At 35.3% G+C, this 22,275-nt stretch overlaps 1 protein-coding gene across 1 annotated transcript in view; it reads right to left on the bottom strand.

Annotated features, from left to right (window-relative positions):
* Positions 1-2,266: 2,266 nt before the first annotated feature.
* Positions 2,267-22,275, bottom strand: part of RRP15 (ribosomal RNA processing 15 homolog) — a 35,046-nt gene continuing 15,037 nt past the window's right edge. Inside the window, exons 2-5 of the mRNA XM_012459681.3 lie at positions 21,079-21,371; positions 18,348-18,445; positions 15,858-16,059; positions 2,267-2,884 (exon numbers count right to left, since the gene is read on the bottom strand). Coding sequence (XP_012315104.1) covers positions 2,741-2,884; positions 15,858-16,059; positions 18,348-18,445; positions 21,079-21,371 — 737 coding nt within the window. The 3' untranslated portion in view covers positions 2,267-2,740. The remainder of the gene's footprint in view (positions 2,885-15,857; positions 16,060-18,347; positions 18,446-21,078; positions 21,372-22,275) is intronic.

The raw sequence follows: 22,275 nt of genomic DNA, 5'->3' as shown, positions 1-22,275 counted from the left end.
CAACTCCATGATAAAAAGTGCTGAACTACTATGATAATTCTATTTTCAGTCCTAATCAGGTATTATCTTTGGCTTTCAAATTCTGATGCTTAAAAATAATTAACAACCCATGCTAAACTAGGATAAATACTAAGAACATTAACCCCAGCCATCTAAGTATCTAGAACATTTTATGTAGGAAATAAGGAAATAAGATAATTATTTCTTTATATGAAATAAGGAAATAACACTTCCAAATTGTTGGTTCCTATTTCCTATAGTTCTAACTGAAGAAAAGTAACCTACTATATTATTCTAAGTAGTTACCAAAAATAAAATCCTAAAAGTGTTATGTTCAAACAAATGGCGAGGTGGGAAATACAGTTTTCTTTCCCCTCCTTAAAAAATTTAAAAGACAGATGGGGTATGGTGGCTCACACCTGTAACTGGAGCACTTTGGGAGGCAAGAGGCAGGAGGATCGATTGAGCTCAGGAGTTCATGACCAGCCTGGGCAACATGGCAAAACCCCATCTCCACCAAAAATACAAAAAATTAGCCAATATGGTGGTATATGCCTGTAGTCCCAGCTACTGAGGAGGCTGAGGTGGGAGGATAGCTTGAACCTGGGAGGCAGAGGTTGCCGTAAGCTGAGATTGCACCACTGCACTCCAGCCTGGGTGACAGTGTGAAACTGTCTCTCTCTCTCACACACACACACACACACACACACACACACACACAAAATGTAGAAAGATGAAATACATTCAGACTCATATCAGAATAATTTAAATGTTGTAGGTAAAATATTTAGAATAGAGGTGACAGAACTAAGCTACTCAAAACATTCATTTAAGATACATAATTAGTTTCTAAAATATGCACATTCTTGGTTTCATATTTATACATAATGGTATTCTGCTTATTTAATATCCAAGATGCAAAAATACTAATACCTAGAAGATATCAAATCTATATGATAAAAATCATGTCATATAATTTATATATACTTCATAGCCTTCTAACAGAAGTAATACTTTTTTTTCCTTATAGTGGCAACTCAATTTTGCTTTGGGATAAAATAATTTCTGAACAATGAAAATCTGCAAATATTCTCTTCCTTACTTTCAATGTGAAAATTTTGTCAAATTTTTTTCACATTAAATGAGAGACTATAAAATATGAGTGTTGTTTCAAAACATTTTAGTAAATAAGCTGTTTATCCATATCTATTATGTGAATGTACTATTCAGAAAAATTCCTGCAAAGCTCTAGTATAACCCAGAAACAGATGAAATTAAGTGCAATCTTATTTCTGGGGAGAAAAATGTGTTTAAGTTGCTACATATTTTTTTTTCAAAATTATGTGTTTGCTAGCTCATATTGAAATATTTATCTGTAGTAAGTTATAGCAGGATATTTAGCTCTCCTGTATTACTACTGAGGTATATTTGTTCATTTCTTTATACTGAAAGACACTAAAGTTCAAAAGTTAAATACAAAAATGCATCTTGTACTTTGCTGTTTTAATCACTTGATATCTTAGGTGTACATCTTCCTTTATGATAACAAATACCAGGCCACAGACTGATTCAGCTTCAGTCATATAATACTGTAACACTAAAATGGGTTTCAAAATATAAACATCTCTGCTCTTGCATAGTTTTTTGGGGGAGGATTATCCTTCAATATATAACAGATGCAAGTGTGTGCAACTGGTTGGTAGGAGGGAACTATTTTTATTACGAAAAGAGATGGGTCCTCTTCAAAAAGGAACAAATCACATTTATTAAATAATTCCCTTTAAAACTTTAGAGCATAGGCCACATTTCACAGAAATTTTGAAATGATTTAAACAATCTCTTCTCTTTTTAACAGCTAGATAGTAAAAGTCACCCAATTTAATAGCCTTTAAGGCAATAATATAGAATTGAGTCTCAAATCAGATGCAATATTCTGCTGCAGATTACTTGTTGTCTAACTACATTTCACTGGTTGGAAAGTCTATAAAAAAGAATTTAAGGTGACTCAAATATTTGGGAGGAAAAAAAAGGTGACAGACTAAAACATGTCAAACATGCTTCCTAAGAAATTTTGTCTCGTTGCGTAAGTTAAGCATGAGAACTTCCACCTCTGTAAAGCTATCATGCAAAAACAGCCTAACACTTAAATCTGTCATAATTTATATTATTTAATAAATAAAAGGAAATAAAAGTTGAACTCTGTGATTTCTTAAATCACAGCTTCCAGATTACCTAAAATTAAAATCATGACCCAAAATTCAAAAAATTATAATTTTAAATTTTATTATAAAGGTTTTCTCAATAACTTCCCAATACAAACCAAAAAACACCAATCATTCCCAAAAACTACAGATACATAGTTGGGTCTAGAAGTTCGAAGGCAGAGAACTATTAACTTGAAAGAGTTTAATTATGAATTGGTACTATATTTCTGAAAACATTGGTGATACTGAAATAACACACCAATAGACAGGACCAATATGATCCTGGCAAAATGCTTATCTCACTGGTCAAGCAGCAATATTTCCTTTTACAAATGTTCTGAGGAACAATGCTTAAAATTATACCAGGGTTTAAAATATAATTTTAATAAAGTATATATAAAGTGTACATGAAAAGGGGAAATAGGAAATCAGGCAAAAGTCTTTTGACTTTTGGTATCCTTATAATTCCCCAATTATCAGGGGATGAAATATTTTTCTAGAAAAAATAGAATGATTATTTTATTTCCTATGGTGCTTTATGTATCAGAGTCACTTGCAGATTCTGGTCTGCTGTCATCTGGCCCATCACTTTCCTTGTCCCAATCTTTCATAGATGCTCCCATCATGAAATCATCACGTAGGATCGTCCAACCTGGGCCCTCTTCTGATTTCACTTCAGTCTGAGGAAGATTATAGAATCAAAATATTCCAAAATTAATTCCATCATAAGGAAACAAAAAGGTCCAAGCCACAAAACAAATTTTTCGATGCTTAGTTTTTATAATAGGGGCAAAACCAAGAGAAATTATAAACTGACTGACTTTATACACTATGACTATATATGTACAGATGTATAATAAAGAACTAAACATTAGTAAAATATTCTATGGACTCCATAAAAGAAAAATGAAAGCAAAACAAAAAATGTTTAGAAGTGAGGGAAAAACACATAAATTTAGATTTGGTATTAATTTTTTAAACACTTTTGATAACCAAAACAGATTCACAATACTATTTAACCTTCGGTGATAATTTACTAGAAAATTTTGGCAAATTATTTCACCACAAATAACAATTTAACAAAGGCCTTTAACCTAAAGTAAATTAAAAGTGGAAAAAGAAACCTCCCTGGTACTATGTTAGGTTTTTTAAGCTGCCATCCCATTTAACATTTTTATAAAAATTTTGAACCAAATGTTGTTCATGTTATGAGCTGCCTGACCCAATCATGTAATCAGAGACTAATCACATGTTGAAATTATAAATAAATGAAGCGGGCAATAAACATAATAGTCAATTCATTTCATTTAGTCACAGGATTTATGAAAGCTTACAGGCTTTCATTTCATGGTACAACAGTACCACCTTGTGGTATCAATTAAGTAATACAACAGATGCAGCACTCAAAATTTTTCATTCCTTCCACAAATATTTATTGAGAATTAGCTGTGTATCAAGCAATATGTTAGAAACATAGTGATGAAAAAAAAACATGCCCTTCATTTGATGTGGAGCCTAATGAAGACTGACACATTTTAAAATCTAATTCCTCAAAACTGTTATGTAAGATAAAATATTAACCATAGTAAGACATTTTCAAATTATGAACTCATAAAACTTAGAAAATTTTTTATAAATTAAGTTAGAATTGACTTTTTCATTTGTCAATGAATTAAAATTTATTAGAAATCAAATGTATCATGTATTTAATGACTGTGTGTCTAATACAGATTTTAGAATCCCCCCCACCTCCCACTTTTTTTGTTGTTTTAATTAAAGACAGGGTCTTGCTGTGTCACTCAGGCTGGAGTACAGTGGTGTGATCACAGCTCACTGCAGCCTCAACCTCCTGGGCTCAAGCGATCCTCCCGCCTCAGCCTCCCTAGTAGCTGGAGCCATAGACACCATTAGGCCTGGCTGACTTTAAAATATTTTTTTAGAGATGGAGGTCTTGTCATATTACCCAGGCTGATCTCAAATTCTTGGGCTCAAGTGATTCTTCTGCCTCAGCCTCCCAAGGTGCTGCAATTACAGGTGTGAACTCTCAGCTCTTATGAAAATTTTCAAACAGGAAGAAAATTACAAAGAATAGTAGTGTAAACACCTATATTTCTATCACTTAGGTTTAAAAGTTTTTAATACTTATATATTTGTTTTACATAGCTATCTGCCTTTCTCTCCTTCTAGATTTTGTTTTGGGTTAATTATTTGAAAATACTATCCACATGTACCCCAAAGATTCTCTTTTAAAAAAAAAATCAGCTTTATTGAGGTATGATGTTCACATACCATACAATTAAAAGATTTTTTTTTTATAAGTTTGAGAACCAGAATTCAATCAAGGCTCACCATTGCATTTGATTGTGTCTTGCTCTCCCTTTAAAACAAGGTTTTCTTTCTTTTTTTGAGACCGAGTCTCATTCTGTTGCCCAGGCTGGAGTGCAGTGGTGTGATGGCTTACTGCAACCTCCTCCTCCCCGGTTTAAGTGATTCTCACGCCTTAGCCTCCCCAGTAGCTGGGATTATAAGCCTGTGCTACCACACCTGGGCTAATTTTTGTATTTTTCATAGAAATGGGGTTTTACCATGTTGGCCAGGCTAGTCTGAAATTCCTGACCTCAAGTGACCTGCCCGCCTCGGCACCGCAAACTCCTGGGATTACAGGTGTGAGCCACCATGCCTGGCCAGAGGCCATCTAATGTATGTACCTGTTTTTAAAATATATTAACCTACACTTGTTTGTATACATTTTCTATTGTGTCTTTTTTTCCCCAAATTATTGCTTCACAGTGTAAAAATGCTACTGTAATGATAGCTTGAATGATGCAAACTTAAACAAAAAGTATAATGATTGACTGTAAACACTGAATGAAGAAAAATCCCTATGTCCATGATATTTTAAAAAGACAAACAAGCCGGGTACAGTGGCTTACGCCTATAATCTGAACACTTTGAGAGGCTGAAGTGAGCAGATTACCTGAGGTCAGGAGTTTGAGACTAGTCTGGTCAACATGGTAAAACCCCATCTCTACTAAAAATACAAAAATCAGCCGACCGTGGTGGCCAGTGCCTGTAATCCCAGCTACTCAGGAGGCTGAGGCAGGAGAACTACTTGAACCCAGGAGGCAGAGGCTGCAGTGAGCCGAGATCGCGCACTCCAACCTGGGTTACAAGAGAGAGACTCCATCTCAAAAAAAAAGAAAAAGAAAGAAGAGAGGAAGGCTCATGTGCCTGCACTGGACGTGACTTAAACTCCTTACTCTGGAAAACCGTAACTAAAAGGGATGAAATATTAACCCCCATCTTTAGGAACTTTAATTCATCTCCTGAAAAATGTCAGCTAATAAATTAGAAAACAATTGAGAAAATCACCATTCTGTAACCTCAAGTCACTTAACTGTTTTAGGCAAGGATCACAAATAATTGATGCTAAAAGGCAAAAGATGGAGATAGGTATACTTGCTCCTGCAAAACTATTTGTCCCAGAAGTTACAATCTAACTGTGGGGTAGGAGGGTACACCTTTAATGAGAAAATATTTATTTATTATCACTTTAATCAAGTGGAAACTGGCATTACTAGTATGAGACATTCTGATGATGTGTCTCCTGATGTGTTACAATAGCAAGTACATAGCATAAACTATCACACATGATATAATTATGGCAAAAAAAGTTTAACCTAAATCTCAGCAAGCCTATAGTCCTAACTTCTAGCTTACAGGAAAAGGGCATAGAACAAGGTAAATGACACCATAATGAAGTAATCAGACAAATTAATAAACCTAGATTCATTATTCATTCATCAAGGCAACTGGCTTGTCTCTTTAAAAAGCCAGTTTAAAAAAAAAAAAAGGCAAGGGATTTGTCTAGAATAACAGAGAATAAGACACAATCAAATGCAATGGTGAGCCTTGATTGAATTCTGGTTCTCAAACTTATAAAAAAAATCTTTTAATTGTATGGTATCTAAACATCATACCTCAATAAAGCTGATTTTTTTTTTTTTAAAAAGAGAATCTTTGGGGTACATGTGGGTAGTATTTTCAAATAATTAACCCAAACAAACAAAATCTAGAAGGAGAGAAAGGCAGATAGCTATGTAAAACAAACATAGTAAGTATTAAAAACTTTTAAACCTAAGTGATAGAAATATAGGTGTTTACACTACTATTCTTTGTAATTTTCTTCCTGTTTGAAAATTTTCATAAAAGAGCCAGGAGCTCACGTCTGTAATTGCAGCACCTTGGGAGGCTTGAGGCAGAAGAATCACTTGAGCCCAAGAACTGATGATCAGCCTGGGCAACATGGCAAGACCTCCATCACTAGAAAAAAAATTTTAAAGTCAGCCAGGCCTAATGGTGTCTGTGGCTCCAGCTACTAGGGAGGCTGAGGCGGGAGGATCACTTGAGCCCAGGAGGTTGAGGCTGCAGTGAGCTGTGATCACACCACTATACTCCAGCCTGAGTGACACAGCAAGACCCTGTCTTTAATTAAAAAAAAAAAAAAAAAAAAAAAAAGGGTGGGGTGGGGGAAATCTAAAATCTGTATTAGACACACAATCATCAAATACATGATACATTTGATTTCTAATAAATTTTAATTCATTGACAAAGAAAAAGTCGATTCTAACTTAATTTATAAAAAATTTTCTAAGTTAGTTTTATGAGTTCATAATTTGAAAATGTCTTACTATGGTTAATATTTTATCTTACATAACAGTTTTGAGGAATTAGATTTTAAAATGTGTCAGTCTTCATTAGGCTCCACATCAAATGAGGGGCATGTGAGACCTAGGAAAAAGCAGAATGCAAGCTGCTTCCTTCACCATTCTCTTCCTAGTCTTGCTGATACTGTGGCTCATTAGCCAGCCCCAGTTCTTTCAGCTCATCTGAGTGAGAAAAGGAAGAGAAGTTTTCTACTGGAAATGAATTATGTAAAAACATCTGTCATAGCATCTGGCACAAAGCATACACTAGTAAGTGCCCTCACAATCCTTCTCCTCACTATCCTTACTTGCTGATGCCAAGTAATTGTGTATCCACATAATCCCCAACTTGGGACAGGTATAATCTTCTAATGATGTTATGCACACTTTTCACAAAGATGAGAACATTCAAATAGCATGACAGCATCCCCACAGAAACCAAACTTACCTTAATAAGTAAATTCTTGTAAATAATATAGTTAGCTCAACCAAACTTGAAATGGGGAACAAGACAAAGTGGACCCCTTTCTAGTTCCTCCAAATCTAGATTTATATTTTCTAAGAATTATGTACTACTAGAGCCATCACACCTAAAATGAGTGAGAATGTCCAAATCTAAACGTAATTTTAATCAAGGAAGATTTTTGGATTATCTAATAATTCAGATAAAAAGTAGTAATAGTTCCCCTTCAAACTGGTTTCCAACTTTGGAATTCATCTTTGACTACAATTTTTAGAGAAAAAATAAGCACTAAGTACAAGAAACTTGTTTTAATGGTATGCAATGCAAAATAAAAATAATTGCAAACATTTATATAGCACTTACTACGTACTAAGCATCATTCTCAGCGCTTTATGTATATTAACTCAATTGACTCTCAACTGACCTACGAGATAGGGGCTGTTATTACTACTATACATAACAGGCATTTTGAACTCAGGCAGTCTGGTTCCACAATCTGTGGCTTTAGTACTATGTGTTATATATCCCCACAAGTGGTCTCAACTGCCTACTATACAAAAAATGGTAATTTTTACCAAGACACAATAAAATATTCTGATTTTTAAACTTCATTATAGGTGCAAACACATAAGACTGATGTCTTAATATAATGCATTTTTACGAGTCAAATATATAAGACTCATTTGTGCAGGATAATTTTTTTTTAAAGCCTCAACCTCACTAAAGAAAATCCAATAAAGGCAGCCACTTCAGCCACTTCAAATAGTGAGCATATTTCTTCATATAGGGGCAAAAAGATATATGGCACCATTAATTTCAACAGTAACTAAAGATTTCTATAGCAGTTCTGTAATAACTAGTTCTTATTCTTCACTAATAACCGTATTTTCCCCACATCAAAATGCTGTATGTGCCATACTGCCAAACCCAAGTTCACTTTGATGACAACTGTTGTTCAAATCAGACCACCCTACATTAAAACTAAATAGCATATTTTAAAAGACTAAAATACTATGAGAAACTGGCTTAAAACTGTTCCCATCAACGGTAATATGTACAATCCTGCTCGTTCTCATTTCAAACTTGGAGTCTCACTTTTGTCTAAACTCTATCTAGGAATTTTCAGTAAACAAACATTAGGCTGAATTATTTACAAAATTAGGATTCCACAGATTCTTGTTAGAACAGCTTTATGTGAGAGTAAAACACTGCTGTCCTGCAATGCAGGGGCAATCTAAGGACAGCATCTTTCTCCACCCTCTTGCCTGCCTTCCACACTCCAACTTGATTTAAAAGCTAAATCCTGGCCGGGCATGGTGGCGCAAGCCTGTAATCCCAGCACTTTGGGAGGCTGAGGCAGGAGGATCACTTGACGCCAGGAGCTCGAGACCAGCCTGGTCAACATGGTAAAACCCCATCTCTACTAAAAATACAAAAAAAAAAAAAAAAAAAAAAAAAAAGCCAGGCATGGTGGCATGTGCCTGTAATCTCAGCTACTCAGGAAAGCTGAGGCATGAGAATTCCTCGAGCTTCCACCTTCCCGGGAGGTGGAGGTTGCAGTGAGCCAAGATCCCAACATTGCACTCCGGCCTAGGCGACAGAATGAGATCCTGCCTCAAAAAAAGAAAACAAAACTAAATCCTGAAAATTGCTGGAGGACCACCAAGAAACCTGAGTGAGGAAGTCCTCCTTTCCTAGGCTTCTGTCTTTAGAAGCAAGAATTCAGCAGATCTAAGAACTGAGAGAAATGCACATTTTTAAAAGTACACAGCAATCAGAGTCTGGGTCTAAGTTGTAAGATACCAAAGAGTCCAGGTATTTCAAAAGCATTCTCTCCACTAATTATCTACCTATGAAGAAATTAGGAGATTGTCATTTGTGAGAAATAAATGAGAAATAGAGAACCCTACCTTATCTTTGTTTGACATTTAAAGTGCTCATATCACAAAATCAGAAAAAACAATAAATATCTAGGCTTTTCCAGTAACTCTTTTTCCTAGGGACATGTATTGAAAATTGTTGTGTAGCAATGAAGTAACTTTCTAACAGAAACCAGCTAGCATTTTCCCTTACTATAAAATTATAATTGCAGTTTCATTATTAAAAAAACAAAACCTGAAATTGATATATTGGCAATTTCAAATAAATGAAAACCTTGTAGAAAGTCTGTAATTCAAGAATACAAGTAACATATAGCCAATGCTTTCCTAACAGCAGCCAATGTATTCTCCTTAGAGACTCATAGATTTAAAATCACACCTGCTTCTATCTGGCCTTTAGAGTAACAGAATTAAATTCCAAGAAATCTGATTAGATTTTAGTTGGCTTTTTAAGAAAACAGCAAAAGGAATAATTACAACTTTGAAAGCTAACAGAAAAAATTAATGCCTCTACATTAATAAAATCTTGATTATTTTAACATACTGAGAAACAAATCACTCTAGATAGGAACATGTTTTGAATAGAGGTATTAATCCTTTAAAAGTTAAAGCTTAAATTTTTAATAAATTTTTTCTTAAACAATATGTTTTTGTTGCTTCCTTAAACAGTGTTCCAAATACAATGTATTATTTTTAAAAACCACTCAGGGTCACCAAGCATGGCAGCTCATACCTGTAATCCCAGCACTTTGGGAGGCCAGGGTGGGTGGATTGCTTGAACCCAGGAGTTCGAAACCAGATTGGGTAGCATAGCAAAATCCCATCTCTTTAAAAATAATAAAATAACATAAAATAAAATGAAAAAAAAAATCACTTGGTGTCAACATCAAGATATTGGTCAATATACCTTGCCACATGTTGGTATGTAATTGGGACAGTGCTTCATGTATTTGGTCCCAAGGAGGAATTACAGCTCTGGATTAGGGAATTCCTTCCAAATTACTGAAAACTCATTATCTAAACATAGAAGATTTTACACTTAATCATGTGAAAAACTCTCTAAAACAGACTATTCATATTCCCTGACTCAGTAAACAAGTTAATCCTTAAAGATTCGGGGACCCTACTAAGACATACAGGACTCATCAGCTCCTGCCCCAAGTGGCCTCATCATACTCTGCTTTTCCGGTTGCCTCCTCATTTCTGGTCATCCTATTTTCTGAACTAACCAAACACTTCTCCCATACTGCCGCTAAGCTGATCTTTACTGTCATCCTTCTCATTCTGACTATAATCTGGAGCAGCCACTGCCTCCAAAAGTCTTTACCTCTCAGACATGTTCTATATTTTATATTCTCTATTTTTGTGAAAGCTGTCAGCATTTCTGAGTCTTTCAAGCTGTAAACCTGAGTTATTAATAACTCCTCCTTCTCCCATATCCCTCTGCATCATGTTAATCCCAAATCAAGTCAATCTATACCTTAAAACTGCCTCTTAAATCTGATTCCTCTTTTCTGTTCACCCCAACCCACTTTATCCCATACAATCTTAGTTCAAGTTCTCTCCTCCTGCTTTGAAAATGGCAATTGGTTCCCACTAATTGGTCTTCTGACTTTTCCATCAGCCCTTTATTTTCCTTAATAATGAAATCTTCACTATCTGAGCAACAGATTCAATCATTCCCCAAACCTCGGCATTGCACAATATTACTCTTATAACCTGCGCATGTAACCCCTTAGTCTAAAATAAAAGCTGAAATAAATCAAAAGAGAAAGAAAAATCAATTCTGATCACATCACTTACTTTATGGCATTGGCCTCCAAATATGTAAGGAATAAAGTCCAGATTCCTCAAGAGAAGATAGGAGAGTTCAAATCTGATGACAACCTAGTTCCTTAGAATCCCTTTTCCTAACTCCCCACCCATCAGCAAACATCCTTTATTCTAACTTCCATAGAAGAAAACAGAAAAGAAAATTATAAGAAATCTGAAAAACTAGAGAACTGGTAGGCTTTTTTCCCCTTACTATGTTTACTTCGTGTCATTTTAAAATCAAAGTTAAGTTTCTTATATTCTTCTAAAGTACATTCCTCCTGAGAGTCACATTTCCTATGAATATCCCCACCTCACAATTTTTCCAACACTACAATTTTCTAATTTCATGAGCAATATATGTACCACCCAGAACAACTACTAAAACAATTTGGCAAAGGGTTTCTCTTCTCGTTTCTAAATGAAGTATGTGGTAAGCTGATTCATTCCATAGAACCAAATCTCCAATGAATTTAACATTCAACACTTTACCCCAAATTTCTATTTATTGGCTAAAAATCATTTTTCTTATGTTTTCTCACATCCACTAACAGTATCTTTTTTCATAGGCCTCACTCACAAAAATATAAATAAAACAAAATTAGTGACTACCAATTAGTCACTATAAATTTTTTAAGAACAGGGATAGAGAAGATCTTAAGAGGTTCCAAAAAGAGAAGAATTAGAAAGCAGAATAGCACTGAATCTCTCAATGGCAAAAAATAAAAGAGAAAATTTCTCTCAAATTTCTGAGAGAAACTTACTTTCCAGCATGGACATCTATGTTCTTTTAGTTTCTTTGGCTGCCATAACAAATTATTACAAACTTGGTAGCTGAAACTAACAGCAATTTACTCTCTCACAGTTTTGGAGACCATAAGTCCGTATCTGGCAAAGCCTTACTCCTTCTTGGGGCTTTCAGGGAAGAAGCCATCCTTTGCTGTCTCCTCCAGCCTCTGGTGTTTCATGGCATTCTTTGACTTGCAGCCACATCACTCCCACCTATACCTCCATGGTCACACTGCTTGCTCTGCTTCTGTCTGTCAAATCTCTCCTGTGTGTCTAAGCACACTTGTCAACAGACTTAGGGCCTTACTGAATAATTCAGGATTACCCTTCATCTCGAGATCATTGACTTAATTGCATCTGCAAAAACCCTTTTTCCAAATATTGGAAGCCATCTATCAGGCCAATATAGCAATAAAAAATAACAACACCTATACTCTCTCCCAGAATGCTGATAACTGTGCCATCACCAAAATGCAGGAGAAAGCCAAGAGAAAAGAAGACATTTAGTCCAAAAAAAACAGAGGATACTGCACAGGAGAGAGGCAAATGGAATTCACAGGAAGGGAATAAAGAAATGTTGCAAAATGACAGTGCACAGCAGGTAAAGAAAAACCAGTTTAGACTGTAGCAGCAAGATGACCACAAGAAATATACTACTGAGAAGGGTTTAACAGTTCTTTTGAAGAGTATGGAAGGATTTTGACACATACAAAACTAAGAAATAAAAACAGGCAAGTGATAACTCTAGGAAAATAAACATTGTAAGAAAGTTAAAGAAAGTAAATATTATTGTATACTATTTTGCTCAGCAGTGAACAATATTCACAATGAATACTCGTATTTAATCTAGCATAAGATATTTTAATATGTTTGAAGGACAGAATGTGGAGAGGTATGAGAAAAACCAATTTTATCTTCCATAAAAGATAGTATCTAGTATTAATAAAGAAATAGTGTAAATCTTATTTAAGTTATGGAGATAAATACTAGGAGAAAGAACAAAGAGTTGCCAAGGTGTAGAGAAGAATGGAAAAGGGCAGTGGTTACTTTATTTAATCATAAGTTCACTTTTCATACTGTGCTCCTATTGCTTTGATAATAGAATTTTAAAATTCTAATGCAGAAAAGATTCTAAAAAAATGACTTGTTCGGGCCCTATCACAGTTAAAAAACATTTGTCAAAATGTCTGTTTCTTATATCTTGAAGAAATATGAAATTTCTATAAAAATTCTTTAAAAAAAAAAAGCATTCTTAAAATAAATTCCCAAGTCATGTGTACATTAGGAGAAAACAAAACCAAAGAAAACACCAAAACCACTCCTAAAGTATGGTCACCTATAATGGGCTCAACCTACATAACTTATGTAATATTATTATAATTTTATCCAGATTTACTTTAATATAAAACTCCTGCCTCTTTTGATTATTGAATATAAGACTTTAACATCAAAACTGAATAACACATATAACTGGGAAAAAGAATTTAAGTTATTAAAACGAAGGTGTTTCCGAATTGGTATCCTGATAGACAGCTGTCAGTGAATCTAGTTTATATGTGGGTGGCCTCTGATTTTAGAGACTTCACAATATTAGGAATATTGAATTTAAAAATATCTGTGCTCTGAATATCATTGCAGCCCAGGGAAGGGACAACAATCAGATTCCTTTCGTTCCATTCTGTGATGAGAGAAGGAACATCTATTAGGAATACAATAGCTATGGTGCTAGGACAAGGTTAAATATAAGAAAAAAACCGCAAATGTTATTTTCTACTTACTTAATATCCTCCTTAATCCAGTTCATTCAATGATTCATTTCTAAATAGCACTTTGGCACACCAAATCTATGCTCACCTTTGCCACACTGCCTTTCCTTGAACTGCCTTAAAAGTTCACCTATTTCAAGTAACATACATAGATATAATCAACTATGCTCTAAATAAATAGTAGCAGTTACTCTGAAATTCCCCCCTACACAGGGGTAGCTGTTTAACGTACATTTTGTTAGAGCTGGTGTAACTGATGTTAACGTGTACTCGGCATATTAATTTAGAATTTGCCCACTATCAAGTTAATCTTGCTTACTTACTTTACTTGAAGTCATTTGTCCATCTTAATTGTAAGACTTTAAAGGACACAAAGATAGCACCTGGTAGAAACAGGCACTTAATAAATAGTGTAAATCTTATTTATCTTATTGCTTTATATCAATAACTAATCCAATCTCAAATAGTATAGTACTTTCAGAGTTATTCAGATGCAAACTCAAGCAAAATTTTTTAAAAAGGAGTCTGTTTTTCCGTAAATATGAAATCAAAAAGAAAACACACATTTTTAAAAGAAAGAAATCTGTCAGGGTATTGGTGGCATGGGACAAGAAGTTCTAGAAACAAATTACTTTTAGAGCAAAACCACTTTGGCTTAAGTCTCAAGCAATTTTTGACCTTTTCCCAGATTTATAAATACCGTGATCACTGAAGTAGAAAAAAAGAAAGTCAAGGGCAAGTGCAAATGGTAAAAAACAAACAAAAACAACAACAACAAAGAAAAACAATGCCAGTGGGAGGAATCCCTTGTGCATTTTCATAACTCATGAAAGAAATAAGCCCAAAGCAAAATTATGTGCTTCTATAAAATGTTATTTTGAAACCGACTATAAAGAAAAAAAATAAGTCTTTTCATCTTCCCACCAGTTCTTTCCCGCCCAATCCTGCTGAATCTTTTTGTAACTCTTACAGTAAAATGTTACTAGTGAGAATACAGCCTATTAAGGCTTTTGAAGTAAAAAGTATAAATCTCCAAACAGAGTGTTTATTTACAAGTACTTCTGATAGACATTTTAAAATAGCAGCAATAGAGAGAACTATTATTATATAAATACACTATTTGAGCCCTTTGATATTCAAAAATAAGACAGTTTCAAAAACGTTAGCCAAAGTTAGGTAAAATTCAACTTAAACAAGAAACTTAAAAAAATGCTCCAACCCTAGGCTAGTATAAAATTCCCAAATGCTCTTCTTGCCTGGCTTTCAATCATCTTCCCAAAACACAAACAAAAAATTTATGACAGAAACTCTCATTTCTTGACTGATTAAAAGTACCTTTGGTTTTGCCAACAGAAATCAAGTCATCAAAATACAACTGGATACTTTGCTTTTTTAAAACAATGACAACAACATAGAAATCCACCCCTTATAAAGCACATTTTAAAACCTTTCACCTGGTACAGTAAAAAGAAACTACTGGCCGGGCGCCGTGGCTCACACCTGTAATCCTAGCACTTTGGAAGGCCAAGGTGGGTGGATTACCTGAGGTCAAGTTCAAGACCAGCCTGGTCAACATGGTAAAACCTCATCTCTACTAAAAATACAAAAATTAGCCGAGGGTGGTGGCGTGTACCTGTAGTCCCAGCTACTTGGGAGGAAGGAGAATCTCTTGAACCCAGGAGGCAGAGGTTGCAGTGAGCTGAGGTTGTGCCACTGAACTCCAGCCTGGGCGAAGAAGGGAGACTCCATTTCAAAAAAAAAGAAAAAAAAAAAAAAAGAAGAAGAAGAAAAAAACTACTGAGGTCCACAGGCCAAAGAGCTGGAGAAGCAAAGCTATGATGCCAAAGGTCACAGAGAGTATTTATGCTCTTAATCTTACAACCAGTCAAACATCACTAAAGATGCCTCCATGTAAGAATGACTTTCTACCATCTCTGACTCTTCATATTTTACAGGTTACACACCATCACAATTACTTCTATGGGTAAAAGTCTGAAATTAAAGCTGTGGCCCACACAGGCTTCTGTTCTCCAAAATGAGCAAAATGGCAGGATTTCAGCTAGGAGAGATGCAAGCCCTATCTCTAAAGGTTGTGGGCAGGGAGGAATTTTAATAAAATCTGGAAAAAAAAAAAACAAAAAAAACCTCTGTAATTCTATAGTCTGCTTTTCCATCTCAAGACTCTTTAGTCTTAGAGCTGAAAGTCTGATACACTGAATCCTGAATAAATGTTTTACCTGTTTGGCTTTTGGTTTCTTCTTGCTTGAGGTAGTCTCATTTGTACTTTCATCCATTCCTCTCAAAACACTAATAAAATCTTTCTTGGAAACAGTTGATATCAACTTAGTTCGCTTTCTAATAGAGCTTCCAGCTTCTTTAACCTTCTCATCAACGTTCTTTTGATGTTTCTGAACAGCATTAAATAACTGCACCACACCCCTATAGAATATAAAATGACCAGAACAATGTAGTTAAATAATTACATGAGATACAAACTCTGAGGATAGGAAAAATGTATTTTCACTGTCTAGAAAAGAGGCAAGCATTTATCAAGTACTCAAATGAAAGAGCTGGATAAATGGTTAAATACATCTGATAAATATATCTGAAAACTGAATATACACTTCAATGAATGAATATAAGTTTCTGAACAGATAACAAATGTGGATTGGTACATAACTTTGTGCTTGACCTGAGAAAAAATTTTTCTGGATCTCAATTTCATCTGTAAATTGGAAAAATAATACCTGAGTAGCTTAAAAGGTATTCAGCTATATTATCTGCAACTCTTGTATTATTAAACTATTTTAAAATCCTACTTTATAAAATACTTATTTTAAAAACTATGTTCTGTATTTATTTGAATTCAGTCAAAGATAAATTCTGAAAATTAAGACCTGCAGCATCCAATACAGGAGCCACAAATGGCTAGTGAGCACTTGAAATGTGACTGCTCTGAATTCCCATGTGCTATAAATGAAATACACACCAGATTTCAAAGACTCAGTATGAAAAGCAGAATCCTTAAATCTCATTAATAACTGCTTCATACTGATATGATGAATATTTGGAATATAGAGTTAAATAAAATATTGAAATTAATTTCACCTCTTTCATTTTACATTTCTCATTGTATCAACAAGAACATTTTAAACTACATATTAAATTACGAATGAATATCGTTCACATTCATTTCTCCTGGACAGCACTGATTTAGACTGTTAAGATCCCTTCCAGCTCTAAAATTCTGCAGTCTATGAACTTTCTTTCTCTAATAATTATTGGAAGAGGCAACCTTCCAGAAATTATTGGGCCTTCAGCATCCCTGCATATGCTTGCTGGATTTTTCAAGAATGAATGCAACTGACTGCTCTTTATCCAGGCCATTTCTCAGGGTTGTTTGTAGAAAGTGACCTTGAGGAATGAAGTAACGTCTCCCCCAGACAAAGAGCAGGCTAGTTACCAATCAGCATAAAAGTGATAGATTCCCAAGCACAGTGTTCCAACTCTTATAACACAACATATTGCACATGCAGGAATCCAACTGGGATACCAGCACTCCCTCTATGGGACACAGGAAACAGTGGGAATGTGAAGCGCTGCTACTGCTTTTGCCATGAGTAATAAAGTCCTTTGTCTTTGACCCAAAGTGTCTTGTCTTCTACCAGCGTCTAGGATAAACTTTCACAGGCTAGCTTATAAACTTATAAGGAGAGTAAAATTCCAGACCCTTGACAGCAGTGATTGGACCAGGGTGAGGAAAGGGAGGTGCCTAGGACATAAAATTTAAGGAGGCTTTCACTCTCATGTACTGATCCTATACTTTTCTAAGTTCTGTATATGTATCCACTTAACTATCAAAGAAACCCTATAGGCTAGGTATAGTATACTTATTCACAGATAAACTGAGAGAAAAAGAAATTAAGTAGCATGCCCAGAGATACACTGCTAGTAACAGCCAGTGCTAGGATTTGAACCTAGCAGTCTGGCCCTATTACTCATGCCCTTATTAACCACACCATACTATCACACTGTGTAATACCTAGATGGATTAGAAAATGACCAAAATAACTTAGGTAACAAGAATTTAAAAGTAATTCTGCCAAGTACAACTGCTACATTCTTTAGTAGCAGCCCAAATGTTATCTTCTCTGTAATGCCTTCTCAAACTCTCCCAGACAATCTTCTGTTCTATGTTCCCAACACATAGGCATAATTCTATCCTCAAAGAGACTGTAATTCTACAGATGACTAGGCAAAGACCACCCAGCAGCCACCATATCCTATTTATCTTTGGACACAGAGGGCAACGAGTAAATGTTTGGTGCCAATGATTAAATAAGCGGAGTAAAAAGATAGCATGAAGTAGCTATAATGTGTAATGTATTATGTCATAAATATAATGCAAGATAAAAATCATCGAGTGCCATAAATTTAGACAGGCATCATAAGTGAAATGCAGCAAGACGTCTGATTACACAGTTCTCGTGACTATAAAAACAAGATGATCCAAAATAGGTTCATACCAAATATACACTTAGCACATTAGATTCTTGCCTCACGAGACCTGCAAAATCTTTGGTTTAACTCAGTGTTAAACAGGCAGGCTTAGATATTTATCACTTGGCTCTAAGAAGGCTGAGCTTAAGAATCAAATCTGGTCAAAAATAGAATCATAACAAAGCTTTAGTATGCTTATTTTTTAAAGGGCAAAAACACTGTCTTACCTCGTTGCAATTCTCTGAAGATTTCTCTCTGTCTCCTTGTCTTGGACAACATCTGGCTTTACTCTGCACATCATTTCCCACTCCATCCTCTTATCACGCTGTGTTATAAATATTGTTATGTGAAAGAATATTAGATATTTCTGAAAGTGCAGCAAACATCAGTATGATACTCTGTGAAAGGGTGAAGGTAATAAATCATTCTGGCTTAGTTTGTCATTGGGACTTTTAAAAAAAAACACCATTTTAGGCGTTCAGCTTCAAAAGCCTGTGGTTAGCACTCAGTGTGTCATACGAGAGGTACAAAGTGAGTTTCTGTCAGGCCTCTGACAGCAGGGCCTGGAGAGCTGCCAGCATATTCGGCCAGGCAGTACAAGATAGGTTATAAGGGAGCCACAGGCCTGCTCTGCCATCGCCAGACCAGCCGACGAAAGCATAAAGAAGATTCCAAACTACACTCTTTGGAAATTGTAAGTTCATCTTTACTTTCAGAAAATGACTTCCTCAGTCATCAGAATTATTATTAGGAAATTGTATCACTTTTAAAAGAACAGCATCATATCCAGATACTTATACGATGACCAGTATTTCTTTGCACAAAATCATTTAAATCCATTTCTCTTCTCATAGCATATCTGACCAATATTCTTGCCATATATGGCATATCAGTTGTAAACTATAGCAAACTGTACAGAAGCAGAAGGGGAGGGGGGAAATAAGAAAATCCCATAGATAACATAATTTAGTTTGAACTTGTCTTTAAGTAGCATCCTTGTCCCAGGAATCTGATTTGATACATTGCTTGTTCATGTCTCCTTCTCAGGCCAACATTTAACCAAATATCAAACGTAATGATATAATTAATTAATCACCAAGAAGCTGGCAAGCATCAAAAGCATCAAAGCCAGTAACAAAGACATTTTTATTAAAATTTCTCTTTTTATCTATTTATTTTCTCTACTAATCTCTCATTTTTTATTAATGAAAATGTCTAATCACAGTAAAACCAAATTCTTGCTCTCACTATAAAGATTAGCCTGATTGATAGCTTTCTAAAGAAATAGATTCACCTTCAAACCAGACAAGTCATTTTAGTGGTCATGAAATTCACTGTCAGATTATGACAGAAATTTTTTTTTAAAATCTTACTTTTAAGTTTGAAAGTCAATTTTAAATTATATTCAGTACTCAAAGGCTAATAGGTATGCTTAATCCTGAAACACTTTTAACTCTGAAATTTATTTTTGTATTTATGATTAGAAATAAGTAGCTGATATACTAGAAAACTTAATGGTTAACATTAGGAAATGATAATTTACATACACTCTTCTAAGAAATATACACAAAGAGCATTTGTAGCTGCTGTGTCTTGTTTCTGGTATCAACACATGCACGTTCACGCATTATGGAGCCAGTATCATCTCTAGCACTCAAAGCTTTGGCCTAGAGCAGAGTTACAGACTCATTCCTCTTGGCTTCAAAGTGTTCTTACCCTCACTAGAACTCTGGGACCAGAGGAAATCAAAGATTCTGATATTGTTGAAGCCTCTTCTAGCATTTGCCAGATAATAAACAAAGATTCAAATTTTCAGTTGAAAAGCTATCTGTAAGATTCAAAGACAAAACGTATCTTAAATAAAACACAATGAGAATACTGAATTAATAATAGAGTATGCTATGTTTCTAAGAGCAACGCTTAAAAATTTCCATCTTTCACACAGAGCAACCAGTATTAAGAACAAAGAAAACATTCATCTTGAAACAAGATAAGGAGATGGTAAACATAAAAGGAAATATATGCCAATTCAAACCTATTTTTCTTTCATTTTTACCTATGAAATAACTTTGGGAATCAGTACTTCTATGCCTCCAGTACATTTGTAGAAAATTATTTTTCTTTCATTAAAAAATAATTTGTGTTTTAGTAACCAAGTATTTTAGACAGAGATCATCAAGTACAGTGATATGAAAACCTTATTTTTAGTTCTTATAATATACAACAAATTTATGTCCAACTTTTGGCCTTAATTAATAGATTATACCTAGTCTAATGTCTATCACCAGTAGTTCAACAAAAGCGTAATGAATTCAAATTTATCCAACACTGATTTGCCTCTAACATTGAAATAATCAGTTTTCAGAACTGCAACCAATCCTTGAGTTGTGACATCTTCACAGATTTCTATTATAAAATAAGTTTTGACAAAAAGTAACTAACATGCTTCTTAGTTCAAAACCTAATAAAGTCAGCATACAGACAGCTAAAACAAATAAAATAGGCTCAGGAATCACCACCACGTGTATAATTCTTGATTTTAAAAACTGGCTGGGTACGGTGGCTCACGCCTGTAATCCCAGCACTTTGGGAGGCCAAGGGGGGGTGGATCACCTGAGGTCAGAAGTTCGAGACCAGCTTGGCCAACATGGTGAAATCCCGGCTCTATTTAAAAAAAAAAAAAATCAAAAAATCATAATAAAATAAAAATAAAAACATGTTTCCTCAGCATTAACATTTCCATTACTTTGCCTGTGCCTAGATGATTAAAACGTGAACGTGCTCAATGGAGTAATGTAGACTAAATTCCTAAACATAACCTTAGTTATCCACCTTCACATAAAAAGCAAGTTAAAAACTGGAGTGTTAGTTGGACAAACACTGCAAGGAAGAGTTCAGTCAAGATAACAAGTAGCCTAGACAAACTACGTAATCTACAAGACAACTGGTGGAACACACCTGTTTTATTTTCTCTTGTCTTTCTTGCTTTAACTTTTCTTTTTCCTTTTCCAGCTTCTTATTTTTGACCAGAATAGTAGGTTTACTTTCAGGAGTTTTCTTGCTGAGGACTTTAGCCATGGCATCTGCCCAGCCCGTATTGGTCCCAATATTTGATTCTGCGTCATCTTCATTTTCTTCGTCACAGGGCTCAGCATCACCCTCATTGTCAGCTTCTATTGCTTCCTCATCAGAATAAAAGTAGTCATATTCTGATCCACAGCTTCCTATTATAGATCCTCCTACTATAGAACCTAAGAGTAAAAGCAAATTAAACTTTAATATCCTAGGCAGAGGTTGCCAAGACCCCTGGAACCCTTCCTGGAGCTCTGCCCATCCCCATTTTTGCAAGGGGGGACTTTTCTGAGTCCCACGCTACAGTAATGATGAAATGCAACAGTACCATCTATCCCATTGTTATTAGCTCCTAGAGACCTAGCCCAGCCACAGACAGGGGATGTCACAGCGGCTTCAAAACCTAGGACCCAGCCAAGCGTGGTGGCTGATGCCTGTAATCCCAGCACTTTGGGAGGCCAAGGCGGGCGGATCACGAGGTGAGGAGATCGAGACTGTCCTGGCCAACATGGTGAAACTCTGTCTCTACTGAAAATACAAAAATTAGCTGGGTGTGGTGGCACGCGCCTATAGCCCCAGCTTCTCAGGAGGCTGAGGCAGGAAATTGCTTGAACTCAGGAGGTAGAGGTTGCAGTGAGCCGAGCGGGACCGTGCCACTGCACTCCAGCCTAGTGACAGGACAAAACAAACAAACAACCCCAGGACTCAGGCAGCAGAAACAAATCCAATAGCCTCTGCCACGTCCCTATTGTCAAAGTGGTGACATGCTGACATGGAGTCAGTGCAAGGTGTGTTCAAGTACATGAACCTTAATTGTGTCACTAAACTAATGGAAGAGGCTAATGAAGACTATTAAAATAACAGAAGACTTTAATAAGAAAATGGTACAGCATTACCAGAATAAATCTTCTAAGGGATTTGTCCCAGATATTTAAAATTCTGAATTTGTGTGCAGAATAAAAGGCCTAAAACTAAAAATTAGCCTCATGTGAAAGAATTTGCATATAACATTAGAAAATTGGGCATTTTAACATTTTTGAAAAAAAATTAATGATGTGCCCAAGATACTGGATTCAACTATAG

This window comes from Aotus nancymaae, unplaced genomic scaffold (assembly GCF_030222135.1).
Source record: "Aotus nancymaae isolate 86718 unplaced genomic scaffold, 86718_ANA_hifiasm-v0.15.2.pri h1tg000032l_0, whole genome shotgun sequence".
NCBI classification, from domain to species: Eukaryota; Metazoa; Chordata; class Mammalia; order Primates; family Aotidae; genus Aotus; species Aotus nancymaae.
This window is presented reverse-complemented; position numbering and strand designations above follow the sequence as displayed.